The following is a 26,792-nucleotide window of genomic DNA, read 5'->3' as shown; positions in this document are numbered from 1 at the left end:
ACACTTTTTCACTTAGAAAATCAACTAAACATGTCATTTGACTGGGGTGTTCAAACCTTTGCATACAACTGTACATGTTGACTGAAAATGTTAATAGTTTGAATAAAAACAAATAATGCAACCCAGACCATGTTCCTTTCACGCAGTTTTCTTAAGAGCATCAAGGCTAGAACTAGCATTAGCACTGATAGTTAGTAGTGCCACATTAAGGTAACAGAGCAGTCGACCAGCTAGTGTTTTTATTTTGTACCATAACATTTGTCTCAGTATCAGATACAGGCTTATAAACATTAGCAAGAGAGTTTAGATCAAACTAATACAGTACTGTGCAAAAATCAGAGACCTTTCATTTATTTAATTTCCAGTCAAAACTATCATAGACAGTCAAACACGGGTGTTTCTGTCCATGTTTCCACTGTGAGAGGACAACTCAGTGCTATGGGACTGAAAGGATGTGTAGCTGTCATGAAGCCCTCAAGGAAATAAAGAGACAAAAACAGGAAGAAAATTTTAAAACTAAACTGCCACTGGTGTTTTCAGACCAGTGGACTAACCACCCCAGAGTCCAGATACTCAACATCACTGGATGTATTTGGCTTTGCTTGGATTATGGGAAGCAGAAAATGCAACCAACTTCTAAGACTGAACTTTGGAGGTGTGGAAAAATATCCCTGCAGATTTCTTTGAAGAGCTGAAAGGGAGTCTCCTAAAAATAGTGGAAGGCAAATGATGTACACTCTAAATACTGAAATATAGTCACACAGAAAGGAATTTCTACCAGATTCCCGCAACAATTCCCATTAAAAATGTTTCCTACAGGACACTAAACAAATATTGCAGATATTTATAGTACTATAAGACAAGGGAGCCACTGTAACACTGTGTAAATCTTGGTCTCTTATAGTATTACAGTTCTTTTTCATAAGGGAAGCCCTTTGCCCTGCTGTTCGAGGAGGAGATTGAGCTTGTGCCCAATATATATTATCATTATTGTGCTCATTGTTTTTAACCCAAAAGCATCCACACATTTGAACGGTGAAAATCCACGTCAGAGAGCATTCAGCCTCTTCCAACTGGCTGCAGCTTTCCTTTCTGGCAGATCCAGAAGCTGAGCTTGGTTAGAGGGGACAGAGTCGTGGCCAACTCCATCAGCGAAGCAGTGCTGGGAGAATAGCCTCAATCCCCCAGCACAGCACTGGCACGCACCGCACAATGTGTTTGAAATGATAGGAAAGCATTTCCATAATGTGGCCTGATGAGCCATTGTGCCACTGATACCTTGCTGGGGTTGTTCCTGCAGCTCGCTGCACGCACTCCCCTTGTTTTCGATTCGGTTCATAAGGTGCCCATGCGGCTCGGCCAGGGACACAAGCCAAGTTTTATCACTCAACTCTGATGGATTCGCTTTGAGGATTATATTTATAGCTCAATATCATTAAGTGGCAGCCTAATATCATCACGGTCCTTCCTTGCTAACACATAACGCAGCGATGACCCCCACGAGCTTCCATCATGTCAGTTGCTCTCATGCTGCAGTCCTCTGCTCTAATTAGCAAGACGTGCTCTGTGTCTCTGTAGTGTCTCCAGTTGCACCATGATGATCAGAGGCTGGGACACTGAGCGGGGAAATTAGACTTTGCCAGCAGGAGATTCAGGCTGGCAACATGAAATGGCTCCATTCTTTCCTCCCTTCACGTTTCTTCTGGCCTTTTTTTTTTTTAATCTGCGGTTGATTCTGTAATTGTGTAATAATTAAATGATATTGATTAAAGCTGATTTCCTGCAGTTTTAATATTCTCTCTTCTCATTACAGTTAGAACAGATACAGAAGCACACGTGGTACATGTAAGTATGAATCTCTTCTGTCTTCTGGGTCTTTGTGTGTATAGTGGGCGTAAAGCACCAGTCAAAGGTTTGGACACATCTACTCATAGAAAGGCTTATATCCTCATTTTGACTACCTTTAGAATAATAATGAGGACAACAAGACTATGAAATAACCATACCACTCAAGTTTGGAAAATTCCAATGGATGAGACTAGAAGGATCTAGTCTCCTTGTTGGGGGATGGGGAGATGGGGGATGGGTGAATAAGTGGATTGATGCCGTGACGTCAGGTAATACGAAACTTATAGAGCAAAAACTGTTCAAGGATTTCAAGGAAAAGAATGAAAAATTTTCATAATATTTACAATCAGCATTTCTAAACAGGAAGGAAAAAAATCATGAACTAGTTTAAAGTTTTATTACTCAGTTCTACAACCTAAGAAAAGATCAGCTAGTTTGCATTGAAGTCCCTAATAGCTACTGAATAACAAGCCTTAGTATGTAATACGCCTGGGATTTTAAGGGGAAGTCTGTTGTGCTATCCCAGGTGGTTGCTAAGTTTTGCTGGAACATTGCTATGACATTCAATGCAGATGCTAAGGTGTTCAGTCTTTATTGTGGAATCTCAGGTGGCTGCTAAGGTGTTGCTAGGCCATCCCTATATAATCCTAGATGGCTCCTAATTTGCTTATATATGTGTACTTGTATGTATGTAAGTAATGTATATGAGGCTTGGTGTGACAGGTATCATTTGTGATGTCATTATTGGCAGTTAATTAAAAAAAATTTCAACATCCCACCATTCATTTTCTCCAGAAATATGGAGATTTTTTTTGGACAGCAATGATGTTTGGATCTTTATCAGTCCTGTTAGAAAAGCATCTCATGTGGGTCCTCATGGAGCTACTTTGTGAGAGAATGTAAATCTCCCTTAAAGCCACTTTGAAGAATCTAAAATAGAAAATAGTTCTAATTTTTTATTCTCTGATTAATTCCATGCGTTAATTCATAGATGCTCTAAAATGTGGATTATAGTAAAAATAAATTAAACCCTTCTGTGTGTCCAAATGCTTGGCTGCTACTGTATATGTGTTTGTGTGAGGTTGTATGCACACATTTGTATGCATCAGTGAGCATGCAGGGTAAATGAAGGGGGTAGGACTGGCCTGGGCTGGTGTGATTAATGGAATGTCTGGGTGACGTTCAGTAGTGAAGAAAAAGTGTGTTTTTGCTGTGTTTTGTATTTTTGTGTCTTTATTAACAATGAGGCCGCTGTTAAAATTAAAAACACATGAATGCAAAATAACTAAAAAATTAGAATAAAATAAAGAAAAATAAAATAAAAGAGGCTATAGCATTTTCATTAGCATTTTAAGGGTAACCCCTACATATGCCTTTCATAACAACTGATATAAATATTAATAAAGGCTAATTTCAACAAATATCAGTTGTCATAACACTTTCTGAGGTGAAATGATGCAAATATTTAACAAAAGCAGCCTTAATGACAACTGACACTTGTAATAACTAGAAATAAGGCTCTAGTAATGTTTGTCTAGGTTAATGTGAGTTGTCATTAAAAGCTTATGTAGGCCTCATGTAGTTTAGAGTAGATTTTAAAGTTCTGCTACTAGTTTTTAAGGTTCTAAATGACCTTAAAACACTGCTTACATCACAGAGTGTCTGTCTGTTTATATTCCAGCATGTGATCTTAGATCTGCAGATACTGACCTTCTGTAAAACAAGTTCAGTTTCAAACAAGAATTCAGTTCACCTTTTATTAGACAGTCAAGTTCAGTGCTCACTTTTAAGAAGCATCTAAAAATGTATCTCTTTAACTCAGCATTTAATTAAAACTCTGTGTCTCGTGGTGTTTATCTTTTCATTTTGATCCGAGTCATTTTCTTATGGTTCTAAGTTAATACTTACAATTTTACTGTTAAATAATTGCTGTTAAGCCTTATCAACTGTCTGTAAAGCAGTTTGAGCTGCTGCTGGCATGAAAAGTGCTATATATATATATATATATATATATATATATATATATATATATTTATTTATTTATTTATATAATCATTATTTACAAATGCCGCCCTTCGGTAAAGTGTTACCATATTTGCTCTGGAGCTCTTTAAAGAAGGTCTTCATTAATACTCAAGTTTTGCTTTTTATTATGTGATTCTATGTGCATGCATGTAGTGCATATAGTATCTCCTTGTATCTCCATTTTTGTCATTTTTGATGTCATTTGAAAATACCTGTTGTTGTTTACATTGTGTGTAAATTTCATGAAGAATGGACCAAAAGGAACGGCTTAAAATGACTTGGAAAACACCTGGTTCCATTGACTCTTTTCCTTCTCCTGTAAAGTTATTGTTTTGGAGATACAAGGTTTTGTTATGACAACAACGATATGTAAATATTCAAATAGCAAAAATGGTGAAAATGTCCATCTCGAGGGTAAATCTCTGGAAAAGAGTGCTGAGCTTCTTTGAGCTGACACAGCAGCAGATAGCATCTGTCACAATGTCATTTATCCTCACTCTTAGCCTGAAGTATGCCAACCAGTGCCTTTAAAAATGTATAGATGGAGATATCATGCGAGCCTTAAGCAGGCACAGAGTGTGTGAAGCGGCCTAGAATGAAATTACAAAGCCAGAAGAGGAACAAAAACGGTGCACAGAGACGTGAGAAATGTCTATTGCCGAAGATCCTTTGTGTGCAGTGATTATTAAACCCCTGTTCCTGTGTCCAGAGGGGGAAAGAATGAGCCGGAACCAGAGCAGCCCGTCCCACGGAAAGTGGCTATCCGGACGCTGCCCTCGGCCGAGGACATCGACCCGGACGTGCTGGAGAGCATGCACTCACTTGGCTGCTTCCGGGATAAAAACAAACTGATGAAGGACCTGCTGTCGGACGAGTGAGTAACAAAGGGAGGAGAAGAGACGGAGATACACAGTCCTTCAAAAGTTTAGAAAAACACCTTGTCTTTTTTTTTAGATTTACCAAGTAATGATTGAGCTTCACCATTACTTTTCAATTAAAGGGCAATTCGACTAATGTTTCAAAATTTCTACCTAATTCATGCTTGAGCTGCAAACAAAAACAGTATTTTGATGTGAAATGGCTCATTGTAGAAAACTTGCCAACCTAGCTTTCTTTACAGTGATGTGATGGTGACCATGGTTTGTGAGATCTACAGTACATTTATTTAAGCAACTAGTGAAACTACATGCACTGTTACTGGTTTTTATATGTCATGTAAAAAACTCACTGTGAGGGTCAAGATTCTCTAGAAATGATTTTGTTTACATCTTATTAATTTACTCATGGAATTAAAAAAAATAGTGGAATGGATTGCTGACATCACAACAAGAGGGTACAATGTGTGGGCTTTGGCTTTATTCACAACATGGCGTCTCAAATATTGCCATAAATATTTATGTGATCTTATTTCCCTTAAACTGAAAGTGGTTAGTCTTTAAGAAGAAACATGTCCATTTATATTAACAAGAACAAACAGTGTCGCTGATGTAAATCGCTGTTCTCTTGAAGCTTCACCAGATGTTTGATTGCTAATAGGGCCCCTAGTGGAGAATATTCAGCATGTTAAACAGTCAGTCAGTCAGTCAGTCAGTTAGTAAAGTGGTCAGTCAGTCAGTCAGTCAGTCAGGCAGTCAGTCAGTTAGTCAGAAAGTTGCTTATTTAGTCAGTCAGTCTGTTAGTAAAGTAGTCTGTCAGTCAGTCAGTCAATTAAGCAGTCAGAAAGTTATTACTTAGTCAGTCAGTCAATTATATTTATTATATTTATACTGCACTCATAAAATTAAAGGTCCAAAAAATGTTTTCTGGAGCGATGCCATAAAAGAACCACTGTTGGTTCCCTAGTGAACCATTATTGTAAATGAGATGAGTGAGTGTGAAGAGGTTTTTTTATGTTAAAAGAACCTTCGCATAAAGATTCTATACCATTTTATTCCAAATCCATGCCCTAAACCAAGAACTGTTTACAAACCTTTATGATTAACAGTATGGAGTCAGTGGGCATTTGGGATTTGCTGTAGCCCCATAATGAAATGGTTAAAGCACATACTTAAACAGTTTATCTAGGCTGCATTGGCCAGTGCATAATCAGCCCTATCTTGCACTAACTCTTCCCTAAAGCTTCCAGCTTGCTCCTTCTGACAGTGTTTGCTTTGGGATGCCATATGCGAGTGTAGAAGTGTTCTACGGCTGTTTCTCAGGGCTACTAAACCCACAGTGCGTCTGCCTGGCCCCGGGCCGTTAGCGAAGCCCGTTCACTTTCTCTCATTCATCTCCCCCCCCAAACTCCTGCAATTACCACCTGCACGCTCCGCTGTGTATGCTCACCTTCTTAATGTGGCTGATGGATGGCTGGGTTCCTCTGCCCTAAAGCACTGCAGCCTCCGCCTCGTCTCTCTCCCCAAGCATTCGCCGCAATTTAGCCAGCACCTGTAGCGGAGACGGGCCCGTTTACCCCCCACCGCACAGCATAACAGCCCACATTTACTGCAAGTCCACGTGCTGTCTCTTAACTGTTTTGCTACACTTTTAATTTAGCACATATTCTCAGGTAGAGCTGGTTTGTCCTTGTCTTGTAGGCCTGCTCTCTCCAGGAATGAGTTTCTCTTCTTCGTCATGATACAAGTTTGTGTGTGTTAGTCTAAAACTGAATTTGTGCAGTTTCAAAATGGCGATTTGGTCAAATCAACACAATTTCCCCCTTAGCCCACATGTAATCAATCAACAGAAACATGATTGGTGTCTGCTTCGTTATGTTTGGACTGAAGCTCTGAGGCTAATGCACCTAACGTGGTGGCAGCTTATACAGCTAGCATAATGCAAGCTACAGTGCTGAGCAAAAGTCAGGGACCACCATTCGTTTATTTCATTTACAATTTCCAGCTAATTTAAGGCAAGCTATTTGTTTTTCAGGAGATAATATATATGGTCAAATGTTTCCAGAACTTAAGAGAAAATTGCTAATATTTTTCTGAAGGTGGAATAAAATGCAAAATGCAGTACACAGTCATTTTTTTCCTGGGGGTTCACACTAGGCAGCAACAGTGTTAAGCACCAACAGTGTGGTAACTATCAGTTAACTGTACTAGCAAGCTATCGTTTCAGCATGTACAGGCAATGTACGTGTACAGGTACAAGTTTAACCAGTGAATGTGTAGGGAGGAGAATTGCCACTCATTAATGTCTACTGGGTTTGTCTACTGGGTGCTCCCAGACGAGTGCAATATGAACTGGTTCTTTAGAAGATCTTATGCAAAATCATAGTTTGTAAAATCTTAATCATAATTTACATCTCGGCTGTCAAAACAAAACCTTGTATCTCCATTTTTGTCGTTTTTCAGTTTTTGGCCTAATCTGAAAATGCCAGTTGCTCTTTACATTGTGTGTAAATTTCATGATGAATGGACCAAAAGAAACATCCCAACATTGCTTGGAGATACATTTGCATTCATGTTCATTCATGACATCAATGAGAGGAACTGCATTACTCAGCCAACAAGCAGAAAAGAGTGTAAGGCCAGTTGGCCTGGTGCTAACTAGTAGCTAAAAGCTTCCATGACTTCTTATATTGGCCCATATTGGCCTTGTTGCATCAGCACAAATCCAAATGATGCCAAACATGTCTTGGATTTTTCACTACATTTGAATCAACCCCTTAAAAGGCCTGTAATAAAAAGTTTTATTACACACTTCTTTAACATCAGAATAGCTCAGCCAATTTACATTGGAGTCCCTGTAGTTACTGAATAACTAGCCTTAGTATACAATAAGACTAGGATTTTAGGGGTTATGGGTGAAATTGTAGAAACTAGCTTTTTGGCCTAATCATTATTTTGAACATAAAAACTCCTGCCGGGACTTTAGAATGCTTTAGGATGTTAATGTTGATGTGTTTATTGCTCTTACTTTTCATTCTAGTGACAACCAAGAGAAGATGATCTATTTCCTGCTGCTGGACCGTAAGGAGAGGTATCCCAGTCACGAGGACCAGAACCTGCCCCCCCGCAACGAGATCGGTATGGATCACTTTTATTTCCTCTCACTCTTACTTACATGCAAAGCTTCTGGCCAAGTCCACTTGATTCATTTAGGTTGCACAGCATCTTATTAAGCACTTAATCTGCTGTAATTACTGTAGTAGCTCCTGTAATTACTGTACTAATGAGTGTTCGCTGGTCGTCTCAGACCCTCCCAGGAAGCGGGTGGACTCTCCACTGCTGACCAGGCACAACAAGAGGAGGCCGGAGCGCAAGTCGATGGAGGTGCTAAGTGTGACTGAGGGAGGCTCTCCGGTACCTGTCCGACGAGCCATTGACATGACCCAACATGGACAGAGGTACAGAGCCCTTCTCCCACTCCCTGACATCCTCCACTGCTCACCCAGTTTTCCAGCAAGTACACTACCGTTCAAAAGGAATCACTTGTCATAATAATAATTATTGATATTCTATTAAACAATAACTAAAAATAACATTATTTATGAAGTCATTCAATATATTTCAATGTTTTATTCAATATTTACAGGTTTTGGGAACAACTAGAAGTTCTTAAATGATATCTAATGTAATGTAAATATCTGTTTACAATCAGTTTGTGTCAAATTATCTAAAATTGGATCTCAACTGTTCATGTTATTACAGCTACAGTATTGTGCAAAAGTCAGAGACCATTTATTTATTTAAAATCCAGTCCAAACAGCCAGTAAGTACAATTTAATCATTTCAGTGTCAGGCAGAAAATATATATTTAACATAAAATTGCTCAGAAGCCTCAAGACCTAAATATAAAATCTAAATTTCTCAGTATTCTTCAGTATTCAGTTTGTCCACTCTTTGCCTTTATTACAGCTTCCATTCTTTTTAAAAGACTTGCTTTCAGTTGCAAATCTGTAGGGATGTTTTTTACCGCCTCCAAACTTCAGCAATTGGTTGGTTGCATTTTCTACTTCTCTCAATCCTAATAAACCCAATTAAAAACATTAGTAAAACCTTACTTCATATATCTGATGTCCAGTATCAGCAGTCTTGTTTGTCTTGTTTGATGATCAGTGGTCAAGTGTTCTGGTTTGTCCATTTCTTTTCTCAGTGAGGTCTTCTTGATTGCTACACATCTATAGTGCTACATTGTCTTCTCACAGTGGAAGGATGGACAGAAACACCTTTGTTTTTTTGTTTTTAAGAAGCAAGAGTGGAGCTTGATTTTCTCCTTTCTGTCAAAGTTGAAAGCTTTAAGTGTGGTTTATCTGATGGGGACAGTTTGTTGTCTGCCAGGTCTTGCACAGTTGTTAGGAATCCCATTTTCTTTATAGCTTTTAATAACTAGTTTTGGAAACTCCCTTGGTTTTTTGTATATGTCATATCTACAGTCTCAGAAATATCCACTGAAAAATGAACTTAACACTTACTTACATGCTTAACATCTGTTTTGACTGGGACTTAAATGATGATTAGTCTCTGACTAATGTTATACACCTTACGTCTTTTGGATACCCCTAAAATGTCCTCTAAAATATCGTATTAGAATCACTTTATAAGGGTGTAAGGATTTCAATAAATGCAAAATACCCATTAGAAAACGAATGTGTTTTGGAATGTAGAGCTTGTTGCTAATAGGTGCCTCTGCCTCTTCTAAGAGTCTCTTGTTTGCTTTTTTGTGGAAACCACCATTGATAATCAAAACTAAGCATCTTAGTACATCATATTGGAGTGGGTGGGAAAGAGGTGGGGCTTATCCTTAGAGCTCACTCATGCTCAGATGACTGGGCTTAGTTCATGAAATGACTTATAAATTCTAGAGGTGATTTTTGAGCTTTAATATTTTAGATGGCAGGCTGGGCAGGCATTTGATAACCTTGACCTTATCTGATTCAAACAGATCAGTGTAGAATATAATTAGAGCTCTGCAGAATCAAGACATTTTAACACATGAAATATCCTAATCCTCAAAATCAAAAATTGGACCACTTCTGCATTTTACACATGTACATCTGTTCCAGTATTGAAAAGTTTTTGAACGGTAGTGTATGTAAATATATCGCTGCTGTCAGAACAAAACCTTTTATCTCCATTTTTGTTGTTTTTCAGTTTTTGACATCATTTGAAAATGCCTTTACATTGTGTGTACACCTTATGATGAATGGACTGAAGGAAATGTGACCCAAAGTGACTTGGACAAAAAATCCTTTGACTTACATTAAGAGTAAAGTAGGTTTTTTCCTTCTCCTGTAAAGTCACCATTTTGGAGATACGAGGTTTTGTCCCAACAACACCGATACATTATTCATAAGATAAACATCCATCATGCCATTTTCACAGGGAGGTATGTTCCTCTAAGCAGAGCAATTCCTCTGTTAGCACTTCTGCCTGCTAATCACGTACGAGAGTGAAATTTGGCCCGACTCATCACATTATTCCACTTTCATGTGGACGGCTCTGACAGGTTAGAGCCTAAGCGCTGAGAATGGAAAGATGGAGTTACCGTATACCTTAACTGAGTATTTATGATCCTTTGCTCATTGTTATTTTCATCATCATGTCTTATTATTTCCATAAATCTCACAATCGCTTCCCACCACACAAACGTACATGCTGATCTCTTTGTACTCACTAATACTGTTGCACAATTATAATTGAAGAATGTAGAATATAATCACTGGTTTTTAACATGGAGTCACAGTATGTTGTACAGTAGTGCAGTGATTCTGACTGTAGGTTGGACAGTTCCTAGTGTAGTAATCAACGTCTTTGTTCTTTCTGTAGTAAATCTGTTTTCAGTAAAAGCCTGGATATTTCAGATGCCAACCCCAAAGTGCAAAGCAAAGAAGAAAGGTATAAATCAGCCCTGTCCTCTCTCTCTAGCTCTGAAGATGCAGTGGGGTTTTTAATTCTCATCTGGACTCTACTCAAGTTACTGTAGGGCCAGATTTAGAACTTCAACCACTGACATTGAGTGGATGTGTTATAATTGGACAACTTATCTCCACTCTGAAGTTTCTCTATTGCTTTTTTTTTAATAGCACCATTCGTCCGACAAGCGGAGATTAGTTCGGGACTGAACCTTAAGGAAATGGAGGTAGTTGAATAAGAATGAATAAGGGTTTTTTTTTTGTCCCCTCAGTTTTGGCAAAGCTGCGCCCCTCTGGCTCTCTCACACACATCAAAAGCATCTTATCTCCCTTCTTTCGCCTTTCATGTTTCCGTTTGATGTCTGGCATTTTTTGTCCCGTGGTAGATCCCAATTTGAGGTTAATTTCCTCCCGTCTCTTGTTGTTTTGCCCACTGTCTCCTCCCGCAGTCGCCCCATGTCGTTTGTTTGCTTCCGTCTGAGTCTTGCCGCGTATGTTTAGTTGAGAGACGGGGGTTATCTCGCCCGCTCCTGTTTGCCCACTCCTGCTTTCAGCTGCCGACCTTGCGCGATGGAGCTGAGTTTAAAGATTTCACAGTCCACTTTTACATTAGCATTAATTAGCTAAATGAAGTAAAGCAGGAGGCAGTGCAGCCTGCCAGCCAGAAAGGAGACCATGACTGACCCTGAATTCTTTTCTGCAGTCAATATTTAATTAATCCACCAGCCACTTGCCTTATTTATATATTTAATATTTTAATTAAAGGGCCCATATCAAGCACAACTGTATTTTCATCACTTTTTGAGACGTTAAGACATTAATAAAACTTGCACGTTACTATGTAAAATTTAGTCCTGATATTATGACTAAAAAGCAAGTTTACACTTTGTTTAAGGTCTCTGCCAATGAGAGGCCTCAAATCCAGACATACATGCATATTCATAATAGAAGTTACTTCACACATTACAACCAAAAACAAAACCTAAAGTCTATGTGTAGCCCGTTTCCTTTGGATTATTCATGATATAGTGAGCTTGGTGCTTACCTATGGCTACACTGAGCTGACCTCACTAGACAGGGGAATGACACAAGAGGAGCATCCCCCTTTAAGGAGGAGCCAATAAACAAACTTTTAGAGGGAGTGAATTAGGAGAAATTGGAAGAATCTTGCTTTAAAAAATAGCTGCTACAAGTCTCGGGGGGGGGGGGGGGGGGGGGGGGTATATATCTTTATTTATTTATTTTCATTATTTGGTCTGTTTGTTCTGTATGTTTGAACAACAGTGCCAGACCAGTAGGTGGCGGTAAACATGATTAACAAAGGTTTTGCAACAGCAACAAAATCCAAATACTGAAAATTAGCATCTTACCATGTTTTCCACACATGGAAATAATTTGTGTTAACACAACGAATATTTATGTGTAAACATGAAATTATGTCATACCCGTTAACACAGAGATTCTGGCATGTTTTGAGCTCAAAGGTCTGCCATACAATGCAGCTCAGCCAATGATAATGGCAGGAGTGTGACAGACCAGGGGTCATTTACGTATACCAGTCTTAATAACTAAAACCACATAACCACATGTAATAAGCAGATTCCAAAGAAAAAAGTAAAATACATGAAAAAGGTGACAAATGGGCCCTTTAAGTTGTAACTGAAGTTACATCCATTTTTGATGCCTGTTAACTATTTTGTTATGCTTGTCTTTTTTTCACATTATGCATTAACACTGTATGAGAGCATTCAGCAAAGTACAAATGATTCTACCTTTCTATAAAAAGCTCCCCTGCATCTTTGGCACAGATATCTTTTCATTCTTCAGGTTCATTCAACTACAGATACTCTTTTCTTATCTATCAGTAGAACAGCTATATCTATACCTGCTTTCCCTCTTTCACTTGTAGGTAGGAGAAAATCTAATTGTCATAGCTGTAGAGGTTTATCTTTGCTCTTGTAGTTGCTTTCTTCTTCTGGGTGTCTTTCTTTCTAGACAGATAAAGAGTGCTGGCTTTTACGACACTGCATTAACTGCTCTAGCAGCAGGCACGCGCATCACATCACATCAGGTTTTACCCTCAGTGTCTAATGACTGAATGATAGCAAAAATTCCCTCGACGTGTTACTCACGGCTAATTAAGTGAAAGAGGGAGGAAGAAAACGCACATCAGCATCACGCTCAAATATGTTTGGTGTTGTGATTTTCTGCTCGAGTGATCAGACACTTTGTGACTGTTGAATAATACACATTGAAGTAACATACGTAATTGATCAGTTTATGGATCAGATCCTTCTTTGGAGTCAGATTGCGCGAGCATGTGTTGACACATTTAATGATGATTTACTGTTTCAATTTCCTTTGATGACAAAACCCGTTGTGTACACGGCCAATTAAACCTCAGGCGCTCATGGGAGCCGTCCATGTTGACGGCCCAGTATCGCATGTGGTTAAAGAAAGTACAAAAACAAATTGCAAAGAAGATAAAAGGTTTACATCTTACCTATTGTGAAAGAGATTACTTCAGTAGCATATCATGTTGACAGATTGCATATTTCCATTTTAAGCTTGTGGACTGACTGCTTGCAAAGAGAAAAATAACTGTCTGTAATGTTTACTGTAAGGGCTGAGTGATATGAACATAAAATATAATGTTTGATAAAATTGTTGGACATGATGATTTGAGAAGTGTTAAATTACAACTAATATACAACCCCAATTCCAAAAAATGCGGGGTAATTTGTAAATGTAATGTAAATAATACATTTTGGAATTGAGGTTGTAGTTTGACTTTGGCTGTGCATAATTTTTTTCTCACAAATCTGATTAAACCAAAAATGCATACTTGGAAACATGGAAAATACAGTTAAATAAATACTGTTAGCTACTTACATTAGAACTGCATCGCAAGGCTAGTTTGAAAAATATTTGCATTGCCTGAACAGCTTTTAGTATGTAGGCCTACAAAAACAAATACATTTATTTTAAAACTTTTATGTAAGCCTTAAAAAATAGTAAATAAATATTCAATTGCTTAAAAGCACCTTATAGTGATGCACGTTTGTTGTGACAGTAGCCATCACTACATTGCGGTTCATGTCTGGCTCGGGAAAATGCATATTACTCATCTGGCAGCACATGCATGTAAGGTCATTTGATCTATTCTGCTTGCACAGTTTCTAACGATGAATTTGTCATGAAAACTTTTTTATGATAAAAATGTGAATAAAAGTACAGCTCTATCATTAACTTTTATATTGTCTGTCATTACAGTAAATGGTACAGAATGTCTAAGGACATAATGACTGTGGTCAAGTTACAACAAAGATGAAATGACTTTCTCCTCTGTTCAGATTCTTTGTCAGTAAACAACAGAAGCTCATTACTATAATAGTTCTCTACTGAAAATACTTGAATCCTTAAGCACATTATCCTTCAGCAGAGTGTCATTATACAAGGACTATTACACTTTATTGTCAGCATCTCTCCAAAGAAAACCTCCCTCTGATTTAGGGCCATTTGTCAGTTTTTCAGGTCTAATGATGCCCAACATACTGAAGTTTAAAAAGGCATCTGACATGCATCTTTTCAGTATATTGTGACTATGTTGTGATTGTCTCTGTGCAAATATGTGTTGTGCTAGGTCACGGTCCATCAGCGGAGCCTCTTCTGGTCTCTCCACCAGTCCACTCAGCAGTCCACGGGTAAGCCCTCCGTCTACACTCAGTTCACTCTGCCTGGGCCTGCCCCAAATCATACTCAGCCGTTCCCTAGATAGGCTCCCTCCTGAGGAGGCAGTGTCTATCTACAGAATGTGGATGAATGGAAAATTCATTGATATTAGAATCTCTGTTTATGTCAGCGACATGCAGAGAAACAGTGCATTCCCTTCCATTTTATGGTATTGTACCTTTAGAATTTTACATATTGGCCCAGTTTCGCTCCTAAGATTCCTCCTGTAATTTAGGAAAAGGCATTGTTTTCTATGTTGTAGCAGAAAAATAAACCTAAGCATATAATTTCTAATGAGAATTTAAGGGGTTAATGGGGGTAACCATTGTCTTTCAGTGATTTAAAATCCTTTTTATGTATGGCTATGTCAGAGAACTCAGCATGATATTATTTAAAGGACCCATATAATGAAAAACTGAATTTTCCTCACTTTTTGAAATAAAAGTTGAAATGTGAACATATTACAGAGTTTTGAAATATACCCTTCATTCACTGCTCCATATATGATAAATAACCTGCAAAAGCATCTCATTTTGAATTCATTGTTGTGATGCCACAAAAACAATGCATTTATATGTATCCAGAATTGTAGCCTACAGCTCTTTATCTCCACTCATGCACACTGAAGTTAGTCTGGACTGCTTTTTGATGAGACACAATACAGGGCAGCCAATCAAAACAGTCCACATTTACAAATATTAGTGTTAACAAAAACATCCTGTTTGAATCTAAAGGAGAGATTCAGTGAGATTAAAACACTGGAAAATAGTCACTTATAAAAATAAATTAAGACTTTAAGTTTTTGTTACTATGCCTTTAAGATTGACATGTAAATGATTTCCGTTCAGATTGGCTGCACAGTATTGTGCATCATTCTGGACAGAAACACACCTTATAACTTGAAAGGGTGAAACCAAACTGGCTAAATAGGGGAATATATGTATATGTGTTGGTATTTGTGACATCACAAAAACAGTGAATTTAAAATTGGATGTTTTTTTGAAGCTGCGTTTGCATATTTGGATTGGACAGTGTCTTCTGACAATTTAACAATGATTATATATTACATTTATTTTATGAAAATGAGAAAAATCTGATTTCCATTATATGGACCCTTTGAAAGATAGCTGCCAGTATATGCTGCTACATTTCTCTAGTTACCCTTATGTGTTGCCCTCTCATGGCCAAACCGTCTGGACTATTTTTTCTTCTTCTCTTGAATTCCATTACTAACTGAAACATCTCTCGGATCAGTAAACACATTGGCTAATTTGCATGGGGCAAGGCCTTCATCCACCTGTGCACCAAAACAAGCTGAAAAAACAGATTTTGCCAATTAGTGTCAGCATCCTGCAGATGTAAAAAAAGAGAAGACAGGAAAGGTTCTGTTTGTAAATGATGTCATCCAACTGGTGCGGAGAACAGCCCTTTCATTAGCTGCGCTCTGTGCTGACGATTTCAAAGCGAGACTCCGGTAGCCACACAGTGTGGATTATTAGCCATGCTTGAGGTCTAGGTTTTCATCTAAAACACTGGTAAAGCACCAAAATTGCTGCCCGTCCCTTCTAATAGACTGCGCATTACTGCAAGAGCAATCAGAAAGCAGTGCCCAGCGTAATTAGCTCTAATCTATTCCTCATTCAGAGGATTGTAGCCCTGAGACATTGGAAAGCACTGGTTGCTAATGGCTTGGTTAAATCTGAAAATCCTGCTCCCTTCACTTACAGTAGAGCTCAAGCTGTATCCAGCTTTTACAGTTGACTTGTTTGAACTGGCTAACCGATTACAAATCCACCACTAAGTCTTCCCAATATGCTGTCTTTGAGTTACATGAGTGAATTCCCTGCAGGATTCAGCCTAAAGCCTGCTTTGAATCCGCTCTGATCAAATATTCTAAAGTCTGAAATATTCTGCAGGCTCATACCTACTGTAGCGCGTTTCATAGAGACGGGGGACGGATGAAAGACGGCTTTTGTAGAGAGCGCGTAGGGAAGAAGGGGCCTTTGAGTTAGACAGTCTGGAACTCAGCAGCTACCACTTAGCTGTGATAGGCTGCACTTTCCAGAAACAAGATTTTACAGTATGTTTCAGTACAACTTTTTGTTTTTTTATTTTTTATTTTTGGTTTCTTGATGTTTGTTTTTGTTTCCTTACAAGTTATACACTGCTGTTCAAAAGCTTGGAAATGGGTCATATTAATAATTTTGATTGTTTTATAAACAATGTCTTTCATAACAGTGATCAAATGTCACATTCCATCAGTGTATGCGTTTCTGAGAATATCATGGATATCGTTAACCCCTTGAATGACCAGGGTCTGTGGGTGGGCCAAGTGTTTAGTTGCACACTTCTATAACCTACAAATAGTTCTACCAGTTTGCATGAAGTCCCTGTAGTTACTGAATAATAAGCCTTATTATTATGTTATAAGCTTAGGGTTTTTAAGGGGTTAAAAACACTAAACAACTGCATGTTTTATTGCAAAGAGGTCAAGTCAGCTTTTATTGCCACTACTACAATATGTACAGGACATACAGTGTACTGAAACTCTCAGACCCTATGGTGTAGTTAAACGTTAAACAGATGGTAAACAGGAAAAGTCTGCATTTAAATATACACTAAATAAAACACTAAACACTAATCGTAAAAATAAATATGAATTGTAGAAAAATAGAATAATAAAAAAATAATAATATGAATATAAGAAGGTAAAGTGACATAAGGCACATACAGATTAAGGTCTGTGGGTATAAATAGTGCAAATATGAATAGTAGTGCAATTAGAATGAGCTTTAACTGGGGCAGTTAAAGTAAGACAGTCCAGTGAAACTAATAAAAATCATTGTACTTATTGTATTTTTTAACCATGGTCCTTTGTTTTTGTTCTAACTTATCAAAATTAAGAAAAAAATATTGTAATACATGTTAAAGAGATATACAATGCTACAAGCTAGATATCAAATATAGTTTTATGTTTTATCAATATCTCAAGAATGTAGGAACAACAGTAAGTTATTACATGATAAATATACTTTATTTACAATCAATTTTTGTCACAATATCTACCTCAAGATTTGATCACCACTCCTGAAACTCCTGAGGCATTTTTAAATATTTATTTCAGTATCATTCATGATATTTTACAGCTTTTTCAGTCCTTATAGAAACACCTGCAGCTCTGTTCATCATTATGGACATTCTTAATTTTTTTTTTTTTTGCTTATTATTGCTAATAGTTATTTGAAATGTGTGAAGTCACATAGGAGTCATTTTATAGATGCTTTATATTGTTGAAATCATTGGTTCCAAACTTTTGAACTGTAGTGTAACTGCAGTGTTCTTGGTAATAACTGCTTTATGTACTTATGCACAGTAAGTTGTTAGAAATGTTCTGAGTGTGTTATCATTTCTGTGGTTTACTACAGTTAGTAATACGTTTTAAATTTCTTTTCAAATATTCCACCTGATTAAATGGTTAAAATGTAAACAAAGTCATTCAGAGAGATTTGTTTTCATAGTGGTGGTGATAGGAACCAGACATCTGAAGCACTTAGTGCCTTTAAATGCTCCCTTACAAAAGTTATCAAATGAGATGGTTTTGATGGATTTGGTTGATGCATGACACCTTGTTTTACTGTAGTTTTGAGATAAGATTTTGTCCCAAAATGTATTTTTAATAATGTAAATCCATTCCTGATGGAGGGAATTGTGAGGTAAAATGAGCTCCAAAAAAACAGATTTTCCCATCATCAACATTGCATATAAGACCTCCGACAGATGTATGTTCACTGGTAGTTTTTGATAGTAAATAAAATAGCTACATTTGCACTGTATACATCAGGACCCCTGGTTCTTATCACCACCCCTGTAAAGAAGCCGGATTTCCCATTTCACATCACAACATTCTGAATGACTATTTGCATCACAGCGATTGAATTACGCAATTGAAAGATCAGTGGAATTTCCCTTTAAGTGCCACATTATATCTCTGCCTAGTTTGTAAACAGATAAATAGATGGACTTAGTTTAAACCATAGATGCCATTAGTGTCCACAACATCGTCATGTCATCTCCCAAGCAGCAGCATCACAGTACCTTGCTCAGCTATGCACTTAATGGCCCTGAATTTAACTGGCCATTTCCATAGTGTGGCGCTATTGTTGTGAATGACCTCTTTTAATCATTATGATTATTTTATCTGTTTTATTTAAATGAACTGCAACAGATATTGAGTGAATATTTATAACAAACCATTCTGACAATAGCGTAGAGTTATGACTCATTGGAATATTGCTCACGTGTGGCACGCACCCATTTCCTGCTTGCTTGGTCACTTCTGGCAGTTTTTCTCTTTCCAACAAAGACCCGGAGCTTTTCTTTTTATGTTGCGGCTGGTTTTTGCTTCGAGAACACTGCAAATGCTGCACATTTACTTTCCATGGTCCTTGTTGCCTCTCGGCTGATTGTGCTAATGGCATGTTTTTTCTTTCTTTCTTTTCTGCACTTTCCCCTCCCTTCATCGCTCTACATCTCCGCTGCCTTGTCCACCATCCGTTCATGTGTGCCGTCGATGTGTGTGCGTGCTAACCTCTGGGCCGTGCGTGGGCTGTGCGTGCACCGTGCGCGTGTGTGTGCGTGTGGACTGCGGGATGTGTTGGCTGATGCTGCTGTATGTGCTGCTGCTGTCCCAGCCCGTGCGACGCTTTTTCATCCCCCCACAATCCTCGGAGCTCACGCAGTCCCCCAACCACAGCCCCACCCACTCGCCCCGGGCCAACGGCACAGGCCCCCACCCGCCCAATGCCTTTCAGCCAAAGACAGGAGCCCTACAGCCCAACAACAAAACTCAGACCCTTCCAGCAAAGCCCAAAGTCTCAGAAAAGCCCCTACAGAGCACCAGGTCCAACCCCCTCCCCAACACCACGCCCAAACCTTCAACAGCCAAATCTGAGCCCTCCACGCCCTCCACACCCACCCATCCCCTCCCTCCGCCCATCCCCAACAGCCCGAAGGTGCGCAGGCCGCCCCTCACTGTACCCCCGAAGCTCTCTGTACCTCTTTCTCAGGCTCCGCCCCTCTCACCTATCCGGCTACACCACCACCACCTGCACCCGCTGGCCGGGACTGACCACAACGGCAAATCTATCCCCACTGTACAGGTCACCCCCCACCCTTCCCCCCGGGGCAGCCCTCTCCCGACCCCCAAAGGGACACCTGTGCACACACCCAAGGAGAGCCCGGCTGGGACCCCCAGCCCCACGCCGCCCCCCAGCCCCTCCATTGGGGGCATGCCCTGGAGGACACGCCTCAACTCCATCAAGAACAGCTTCCTCGGCTCGCCGCGGTTCCACCGCAGGAAACTGCAAGGTAATAATAAGCGTAGAACGTTTACAATAGCTAAATAAAAGCTTGAAGTACTATTTTTTAGCAAACTGATTGAGCAAAAAGTCTTCAAAAGAAGCTTCTTTAGCCTCTGTAATGTTTTCTCTCTTAAAATAATGATGATGAATTTGTTGAATCAGATCTAATCAATTTATTCAAAATTTCTTTGTTAAGTCAACAGTATACATTTTTAGTTTTTAATGTCATTTTATTAGATACAACATTTTAACAGATACAACATACATTTAACAGATACAACATACAACATTTTAAGTTTAAGATTAAGTGACCCTTATTAGTCCCACAACGGGGAAATTTCACCTCCGCATTTAACCCATCCGTGAAGTGAACCACCACATACACACTAGTGAGCACACTTGCCCGGAGCGGTGGGCAGCCCAATACGCAGCGCCCAGGGAGCAGTTGGGGGTTAGGTGTCTTGCTCAAGGACACCTCAGTCATGTGCTGTCGGCTCTGGGGATTGAACCGGCGACCTTCCGGTCACGAGGCTGGATCCCTAACCTCCAGCCCATGACTGCCCCAAAATGGTAAATTTATATCCCCAAAATGGTAAATTTACAGGAGGTGTCTTGTTTTGAACACCAACAGGAAACTCCTTGCAAAGGCAGAACAGGATCTATAACATCATGCTAGGCATAATACACATCATAAACCTGCATACATTTTCCTTTTTTGAAAAATCTGAAGGCTACCATGCAGAATTTCATAACTCACCTACCTCTGTAGCATTTTTTAGTGCTGGCAACAGAATATCGGTCAGTTTAACACAAAGAAGAAAAAGCTAATAGAAACTAGTACTAACAATTTTTACAGTGACATTTGGTGTCAAAAATGTATTTTTGCACTAGAGCTTTGAGGCCAATGTAGCTAATAGTAAGTTAGGCTTATACAGCACCAGTTAGCATTGTACACGACTAAATTACTTTCACTTGCCTCATACTAAATTCTTAAGCAATCTCAAATAACCTTTGCATACCAAATGCAATTTATTTGTGCAGTTTGATCAGACATTAATAAATTATTTGAAACAAATGTATAAATGGTATCCTGCACACTAAACAGAATTTGCAGGGCAGCAATTTTCAATTTGTGCTGCTTTCATAACATGGTCTCATTCAGCTAGTTACTGCTGTCTCTGGTGTTGGCATGACAACAACAAAGATGACAGAGTGACTGTGACCCACCAACCTGAACATTTTAACAAATGTCAAAAATATAAATTAGTTTTCTGCTTTGTGGCAGTGTAATGCTGTATCATCAAAAGCAGCTCAAACAGGGCTACAGACATCTAAGCCTGCCCAGTGCCACCATTTTGCCCTTTTGTGAGATATATTTCTGTCTTTTAAAGACATTCAGCAATGCATTTGCTTTTACTTTTGCTGTCCAAAGAAAATGGCAAGAAAACAAGCTCAGAGTGTATATATTTTTATGCAAAACATTAAAATAAATTAGAATATTTTGCCTTTAATAGCCTTTAGTCATGCTTGGTGATTATTGCTTATTAGCTTCATTAGCAAAATTAAAGAAGCAAATTTCAGACACCAAACTGATCTACACTGGTCCTAATTGGTGAGATATAGCTTCTACCACTTATTAGCTACATTAACCTTGTAATTCCACTACAAAACTAAAACAAGATTGTGAGAAAGTTTTTTCAATAATTTGGTTGTTTATATCTCCCAAAATATGGCTTTAACATCTAAAACCTATTTATTGAAACATAAGCAGTCAAGATGACAATGCATGTTTGCTGATCTCTGTACATTTGTATTCATTCCCTGTCTGCCTGTTCAGCCACGGGAATTCTCTCAGGTCTGTGATCTGTAATCAGCAGGCTAAAAGCTGATGCCATTACCAGCTTTATCTGATATCACATCAGTAGTTATGATAATGAAACCTCTATAAGCATCTCCTCTAACCTCCAGCTCTTTCTCTCTCTTACTCTGTCTCTTTCTCTCACTCACTCTCTCTCTCTCTCTCTCTCTCTGGAGGGAAAGATCAGGTGCACTGATAGCAGAGAATGTTGAAAAGCTCTTAAGGTTCAGAATAATTAGCTGCGCTTTATCAGCATTCGCTGCAGGTAACGGTTCATGGAGGCCTAGTCTCTTTCGCTTTACTTTGTGATAAATGATGATTCAGTCCATGTTTCATTGCCCCAATCATGACCGTTAGTCCTGTCTATTTGCAGTACCCACACAAGAGGAAATGTCCAGCCTAACACCGGAGTCTTCCCCTGAGTAAGTTATAGCACACTTAATGCACTCCTGCTTTATCAAACAATTACATAGAGTTCTTAGTGCACCACCCTTAAGAGCACATTCATCAGCCCCGCAGTGCTGGACTGAATCAGCCGTGCAGGCTCAGAGCCACGGCCTGCCTGACTCCTGCTCCAGAAACATATTTCACTTTAACAAATACGCAAAGTTAAACCAACTTTAAACTGAACCGAATTGTAAGTAGTAACATAAACATGGCTGACTCCCATTACCCTGTTTTATTGATGATGACATTATCAAGGACTTGCTCTGCATTAATATTTCAGTGTTTTTGTTCCACTTGCTTAGCTTGACAGCCACGTTCCAAAGGCCGTCCAGCCATCCACTTTGTTGGGAAGCAGCTTTCGCAGTGCCGCCTCTGGTTTTTGGGGAAAGAGTAGCTACATGCGCTGGCCTAGATAAGCATGCTCTGTGGCAAAATCCCAGCATGCTTCACAGTTCAAGAGGGGTGGGGAAATGAGCCATGCATCAGCCTTCAGACCTCAAACCACAAGCCTGTGACTGACCTCCCTCCACCAAGGCTTTTTCTTTAAGGGTTTTTATCTCATATGAAGCAGCAGCAGTTCACTCACTCCTATGTTCAAAGTCAGGCTTAATTCATGGATTAAACACAGCATTGGTTTACATTTACATTCTCGACTAATGGACATTGATTAGTTGGCTTTTTTCAGTTTTGGTGTTTTGATTATTAGGACCATTTCATAATATTTGGGGGCCCCTTTTATATGCAAATATATAAAAATACAGTTGCATGCATTCCTGGTCAAGTAACATGCATTTTGCTGATTTTCTAAGTGAAATTATGTTCACACTCTATAAAGAACACACTTTTGCTGAATTTCACATATTGGGAATAAATAAAACATAAAATGTGGCCTGTGCAAATGCTGTCACATTATTTATATATATATATATATATATATATATATATATATATATATATATATATATATTTCCAACATGTTAAACCCAATAAATAAATAAATACAAATTCAAATTGCACTGAAATAATCCTAAATATTTGTTTGTTCCCTGTAGAGAATGTGTTAACATTTTCAACAAATATTAATGTCATTTCAGCAGGGCTGTTCAAACATCGGCATAAGTTGTAAGCCTTGTTTAATTAATTTTGATCCAGAAAATTAGAACATATTAATTGTCATCTCATTATACTTTTTCTGCAAATAGTGTAGCATACTAAAATTTAATTACACATTCAGGGCCCCCTAGTGGCTCGGGGACCATAAAAAACTGCTTATATCACAAAAGGAAGAGGTAGCACCCTGTTGATTATAATGCATTCGCAGTAAGAGTCTATACATCTGTATCCTTTAATATTTAATGGATGTCTAAATGTTTGTAAACACCTGCTCATCCACTGTTTCTTCAGAAATCAAGGCTGTTAACAGAGAGTTTGCCCCAATTTTGCAATAGTAACAGTCTCTGCTCTCCTGTAAAGGTTTCACATGAGATGCTGTAACATTGCTTTGAGGGTTTTATTGCATTCAGCCACAAGAGTATTAGTGAGGTCAGGCACTGATGTTGGATGATTAGTTTTTAATCACAAACACCACTACAGCTTATCCCAAAGGTACTGAATGGGGTTCCATCAGTCCCCAGCCCAGTGCTGGGGGGCTTTATATCCCTCCAGCAGATGCTTGGCATTGGACATGGTGACCTTGTTCATCTGCGGCTGCTTCAGACAGTCCCATCCTATTGGCAGTTCTTTTCTAAGGAGATTATACAAGCTGTGTGTGCGCAACTGGAATGCCTAAGTTAGCAATGGGTGCACCATAAATTAGCTAACTTCAGTAATTAGAATATCTGAATGCTTTTAGAAATATAATGTGTTTTCTTATGTCTATACTTTTTAAAGGCTGCTGAAGTGGATGTGCTGTTGATAAGCAAGCTGTTAGCTGTACCTTCCTTTACACAGTTTCCATGGTTTAGATAAGAGCATGCATTCATATTCACAACCTTATTTACAAAATGCCTTTTCGAGATGCTTTTGTAGTAGATCGCATTAGACGCTTGTGACAGCGCCCTCTAGATGCAGCATTTTCCACTCATATAGCCCTTTTTATTTGGCCTACATGTGTTGTTTGCCACCTTCCATCCGATGACTGCTGGGATAGGCTCCAGCACCCCCCCGCGACCCTGAGGGAGAAGCAGCTTAGAAAATGGATGGATGGATGGATGTTGTTTGCTAAATAATATTTTACACTGTGGGCATTCTAACCGACATTGGATAGCCCAGATAAGTTTCAGTGGATGTTTTGATTGGATGTTTTGACACTTTCTAAGTTGCTTATGCTTCTGGGTCATGGGTGGTGCTACAGCCTATCCCTGGCCAGCAGTCATTGGGCAGAAGGCAGGAAACACCCTGGACAGGTCGCTAAACCATCACGGGGCAGACACACTAGACATATACATTCATACCTAGGGGCAGTTTAGCATGTCCAATCTTAGGACTGTGGGGGGAAACATGGGGAGAACGTGCAAACAGAAAGGACCCTGGTCATCCGCCCGGGGAATTGAAAACTGGCACTCGTTGCTGTGAGGCACCACTGCTACCCATTGTGCCACACTGAATCAAGGCAATCAAACCAAAAAAAAAATTTTGGTCAGGATAATCTCTAATCAGGTTCACTAATGTGTTTTAATGTGCTGTATTGCAAGGCATATCACAACTGCATTGTGTAGATGTATAACAGTACAATCACAATATCGTGTTTTGCTCATATTGTGCAACCATAGTAAATGATAATTAAATACGATTGTTGTAATGAGTTAACTAGAATATTGAACTAGATGGATGCTTTTTAAAATCATAGTGATAAATCGCTCCATTCAGGAATAATAAATCGTAGTAATATCACAGTGTTTAACATCACATGACTTTTTCAGTATTGTTCAGCCTTACAACTTACTGTATCTCCCACTCTACAGAGGTCTCATCTTTAGCCGAGTCCTCTTTAAATGTCAGACACTGTGTTTGTGTGAAAAGACGAGGCCTGTCAAGGGAGCACTTCTTCTGTTATGATTTCTCTGTAATGTTATTTCCTCAGGGCCATATCCCCCGTCTAGTCATTTTGATGGGTGCAAATCCAGCCACTTACAACTCTGACAGCTTTTCTTTTTGTGGCTCCTAGAAGTCGCTGCATGTACAGGACACTTTGCACTTGCTCTATTGTGAATAAAAGAAACAATTACCAGCAAATATTCATATATTCTCTTCTCCATAGTGGACTGTTATCTCCTGTTTGGTACATTTTCTCACACTCCTTGGTCTTGCTTTGTTTCCAGGCTTGCCAAAAAGTCTTGGTTTGGTAATTTCATTAATTTGGAGAAAGAGGAGCAGATCTTCGTGGTGATCCAGGACAAACCTCTGAGCTCAATCAAAGCGGACATTGTCCATGCCTTTCTCTCAGTAAGTCTCAGTGTGGATGTGGGTGTATGTACGTGTACAGCTCTGTGCAAAGGTCAGAGACCACCTTTCATTTGTTTAATTTTATTTGTTTAGTGTTTCCACTCTCTGCCTTTATTACATCTTCAATTTTTTAATGACTCTTGCTTTTGTCTTTTCAAAGACATCCGACTCTGAAATTTAGTCTTAGAAGTTGGCTGCATTTTCTGTCTTTCCAGATCCAAGTAATTCCAAACACATTCAGTGATGTTGAGGTCTGGACTTTGGGGAGGTCAATCATTTTGAGCACAGCATCTTTATTTGATTGACAGCTACAAATCCTTTCAGACTCATAGCACTGAGCTGTCTTCTCACAGCAGAAGGATGGACAGAAACACCTGTGGATTGTTTCAGATCTGAAGCAGCTTGATTTTCTCCTCCCTCTCAAAGATGAAAGCTTTAAGTGATGTTTATCTGATGGGGACAGTGTTGGGGTCTATCAGGTCTTGCATGATTGTGAGGAGTCCCATTTTTCACTATATATTTGAATAATTTTTTTGAATTTCAGTTTCAGAAACTCATTTTTTTATCTATTTTCCTTTGTCTTTTCCTTCCTTATGCATGTGGATTATTTATATCTCTTGAAAATTGTGAGTAATGGCTGTATTGACTGGAAATTAAATGTAAGGTGGTCTCTAACTTTTGACCAAGGTAATTTTTAAGACTTCATTTCCGTCTTTAGTGTAGTCAGTGTCATGCTTCGTTTGAACTTCAAGGTTATACACAATTGTGTTGATAGCAGCTTATTTGAATCACACCCAGATGTGTGCCGTGTCTGAATAAAGGAGGTGTGTGATGTGACTGCAGTGGCTGGTGTGAGTGAATGTTGTGCTGTGTATTCCCCATCCTGTGGTTAATCCTCTGTGTCCTTGAGAGGAGGATGTGATGGCAGCTCAGTAGCCCTTGTGAATGCAGCTGCAGCTGTAGATTTAAGTAGTCCTTCAGCTTGGGTACTTTTTCCATTTTCTTACATGTTACTTTTCTTACATACATTGTTTTTGTAAATATGCAGTTTGATAGTTCAGACTTCAGCATATCACTGCTGTCAGAGTAAAACCTTGTATCTCCATTTTTGTTATTTTTCAGTTTTTGACACAGTTTGAAAATGTCTGTTGCCCTTTACATTGTGTGTACATTTCATGACTTACATAAACGGCCCAGACTGACTTGGAAAAAGTCTGTTTCCGTTGACTTACATTAA

At 38.9% G+C, this 26,792-nt stretch overlaps 1 protein-coding gene across 5 annotated transcripts in view; it reads left to right on the top strand.

Moving 5' to 3' along the window:
* The window catches only part of brsk2b (BR serine/threonine kinase 2b), a 216,620-nt gene that overhangs the window by 172,334 nt on the left and 17,494 nt on the right, over window positions 1–26,792 (top strand). For 2 of the 5 annotated variants that reach the window (XM_037534709.1, XM_037534707.1), the window contains exons 9-17: window positions 1,814–1,845; window positions 4,583–4,747; window positions 7,789–7,886; window positions 8,056–8,206; window positions 10,629–10,697; window positions 14,358–14,418; window positions 19,138–19,813; window positions 22,038–22,086; window positions 25,432–25,555. In XM_037534709.1, the coding sequence (XP_037390606.1) occupies window positions 1,814–1,845; window positions 4,583–4,747; window positions 7,789–7,886; window positions 8,056–8,206; window positions 10,629–10,697; window positions 14,358–14,418; window positions 19,138–19,813; window positions 22,038–22,086; window positions 25,432–25,555 (1,425 nt within the window). The remainder of the gene's footprint in view (window positions 1–1,813; window positions 1,846–4,582; window positions 4,748–7,788; window positions 7,887–8,055; window positions 8,207–10,628; window positions 10,698–14,357; window positions 14,419–19,137; window positions 19,814–22,037; window positions 22,087–25,431; window positions 25,556–26,792) is intronic. The other 3 variants (XM_037534710.1, XM_037534708.1, XM_037534711.1) reach the window with 3 other exon arrangements.

The sequence above is a fragment of the Pygocentrus nattereri genome, chromosome 25, assembly GCF_015220715.1.
Source record: "Pygocentrus nattereri isolate fPygNat1 chromosome 25, fPygNat1.pri, whole genome shotgun sequence".
NCBI lineage: Eukaryota > Metazoa > Chordata > Actinopteri > Characiformes > Serrasalmidae > Pygocentrus > Pygocentrus nattereri.
Note: the sequence above shows the minus strand (reverse complement) of the source record. Positions and strands in the feature narration are given on the sequence as shown.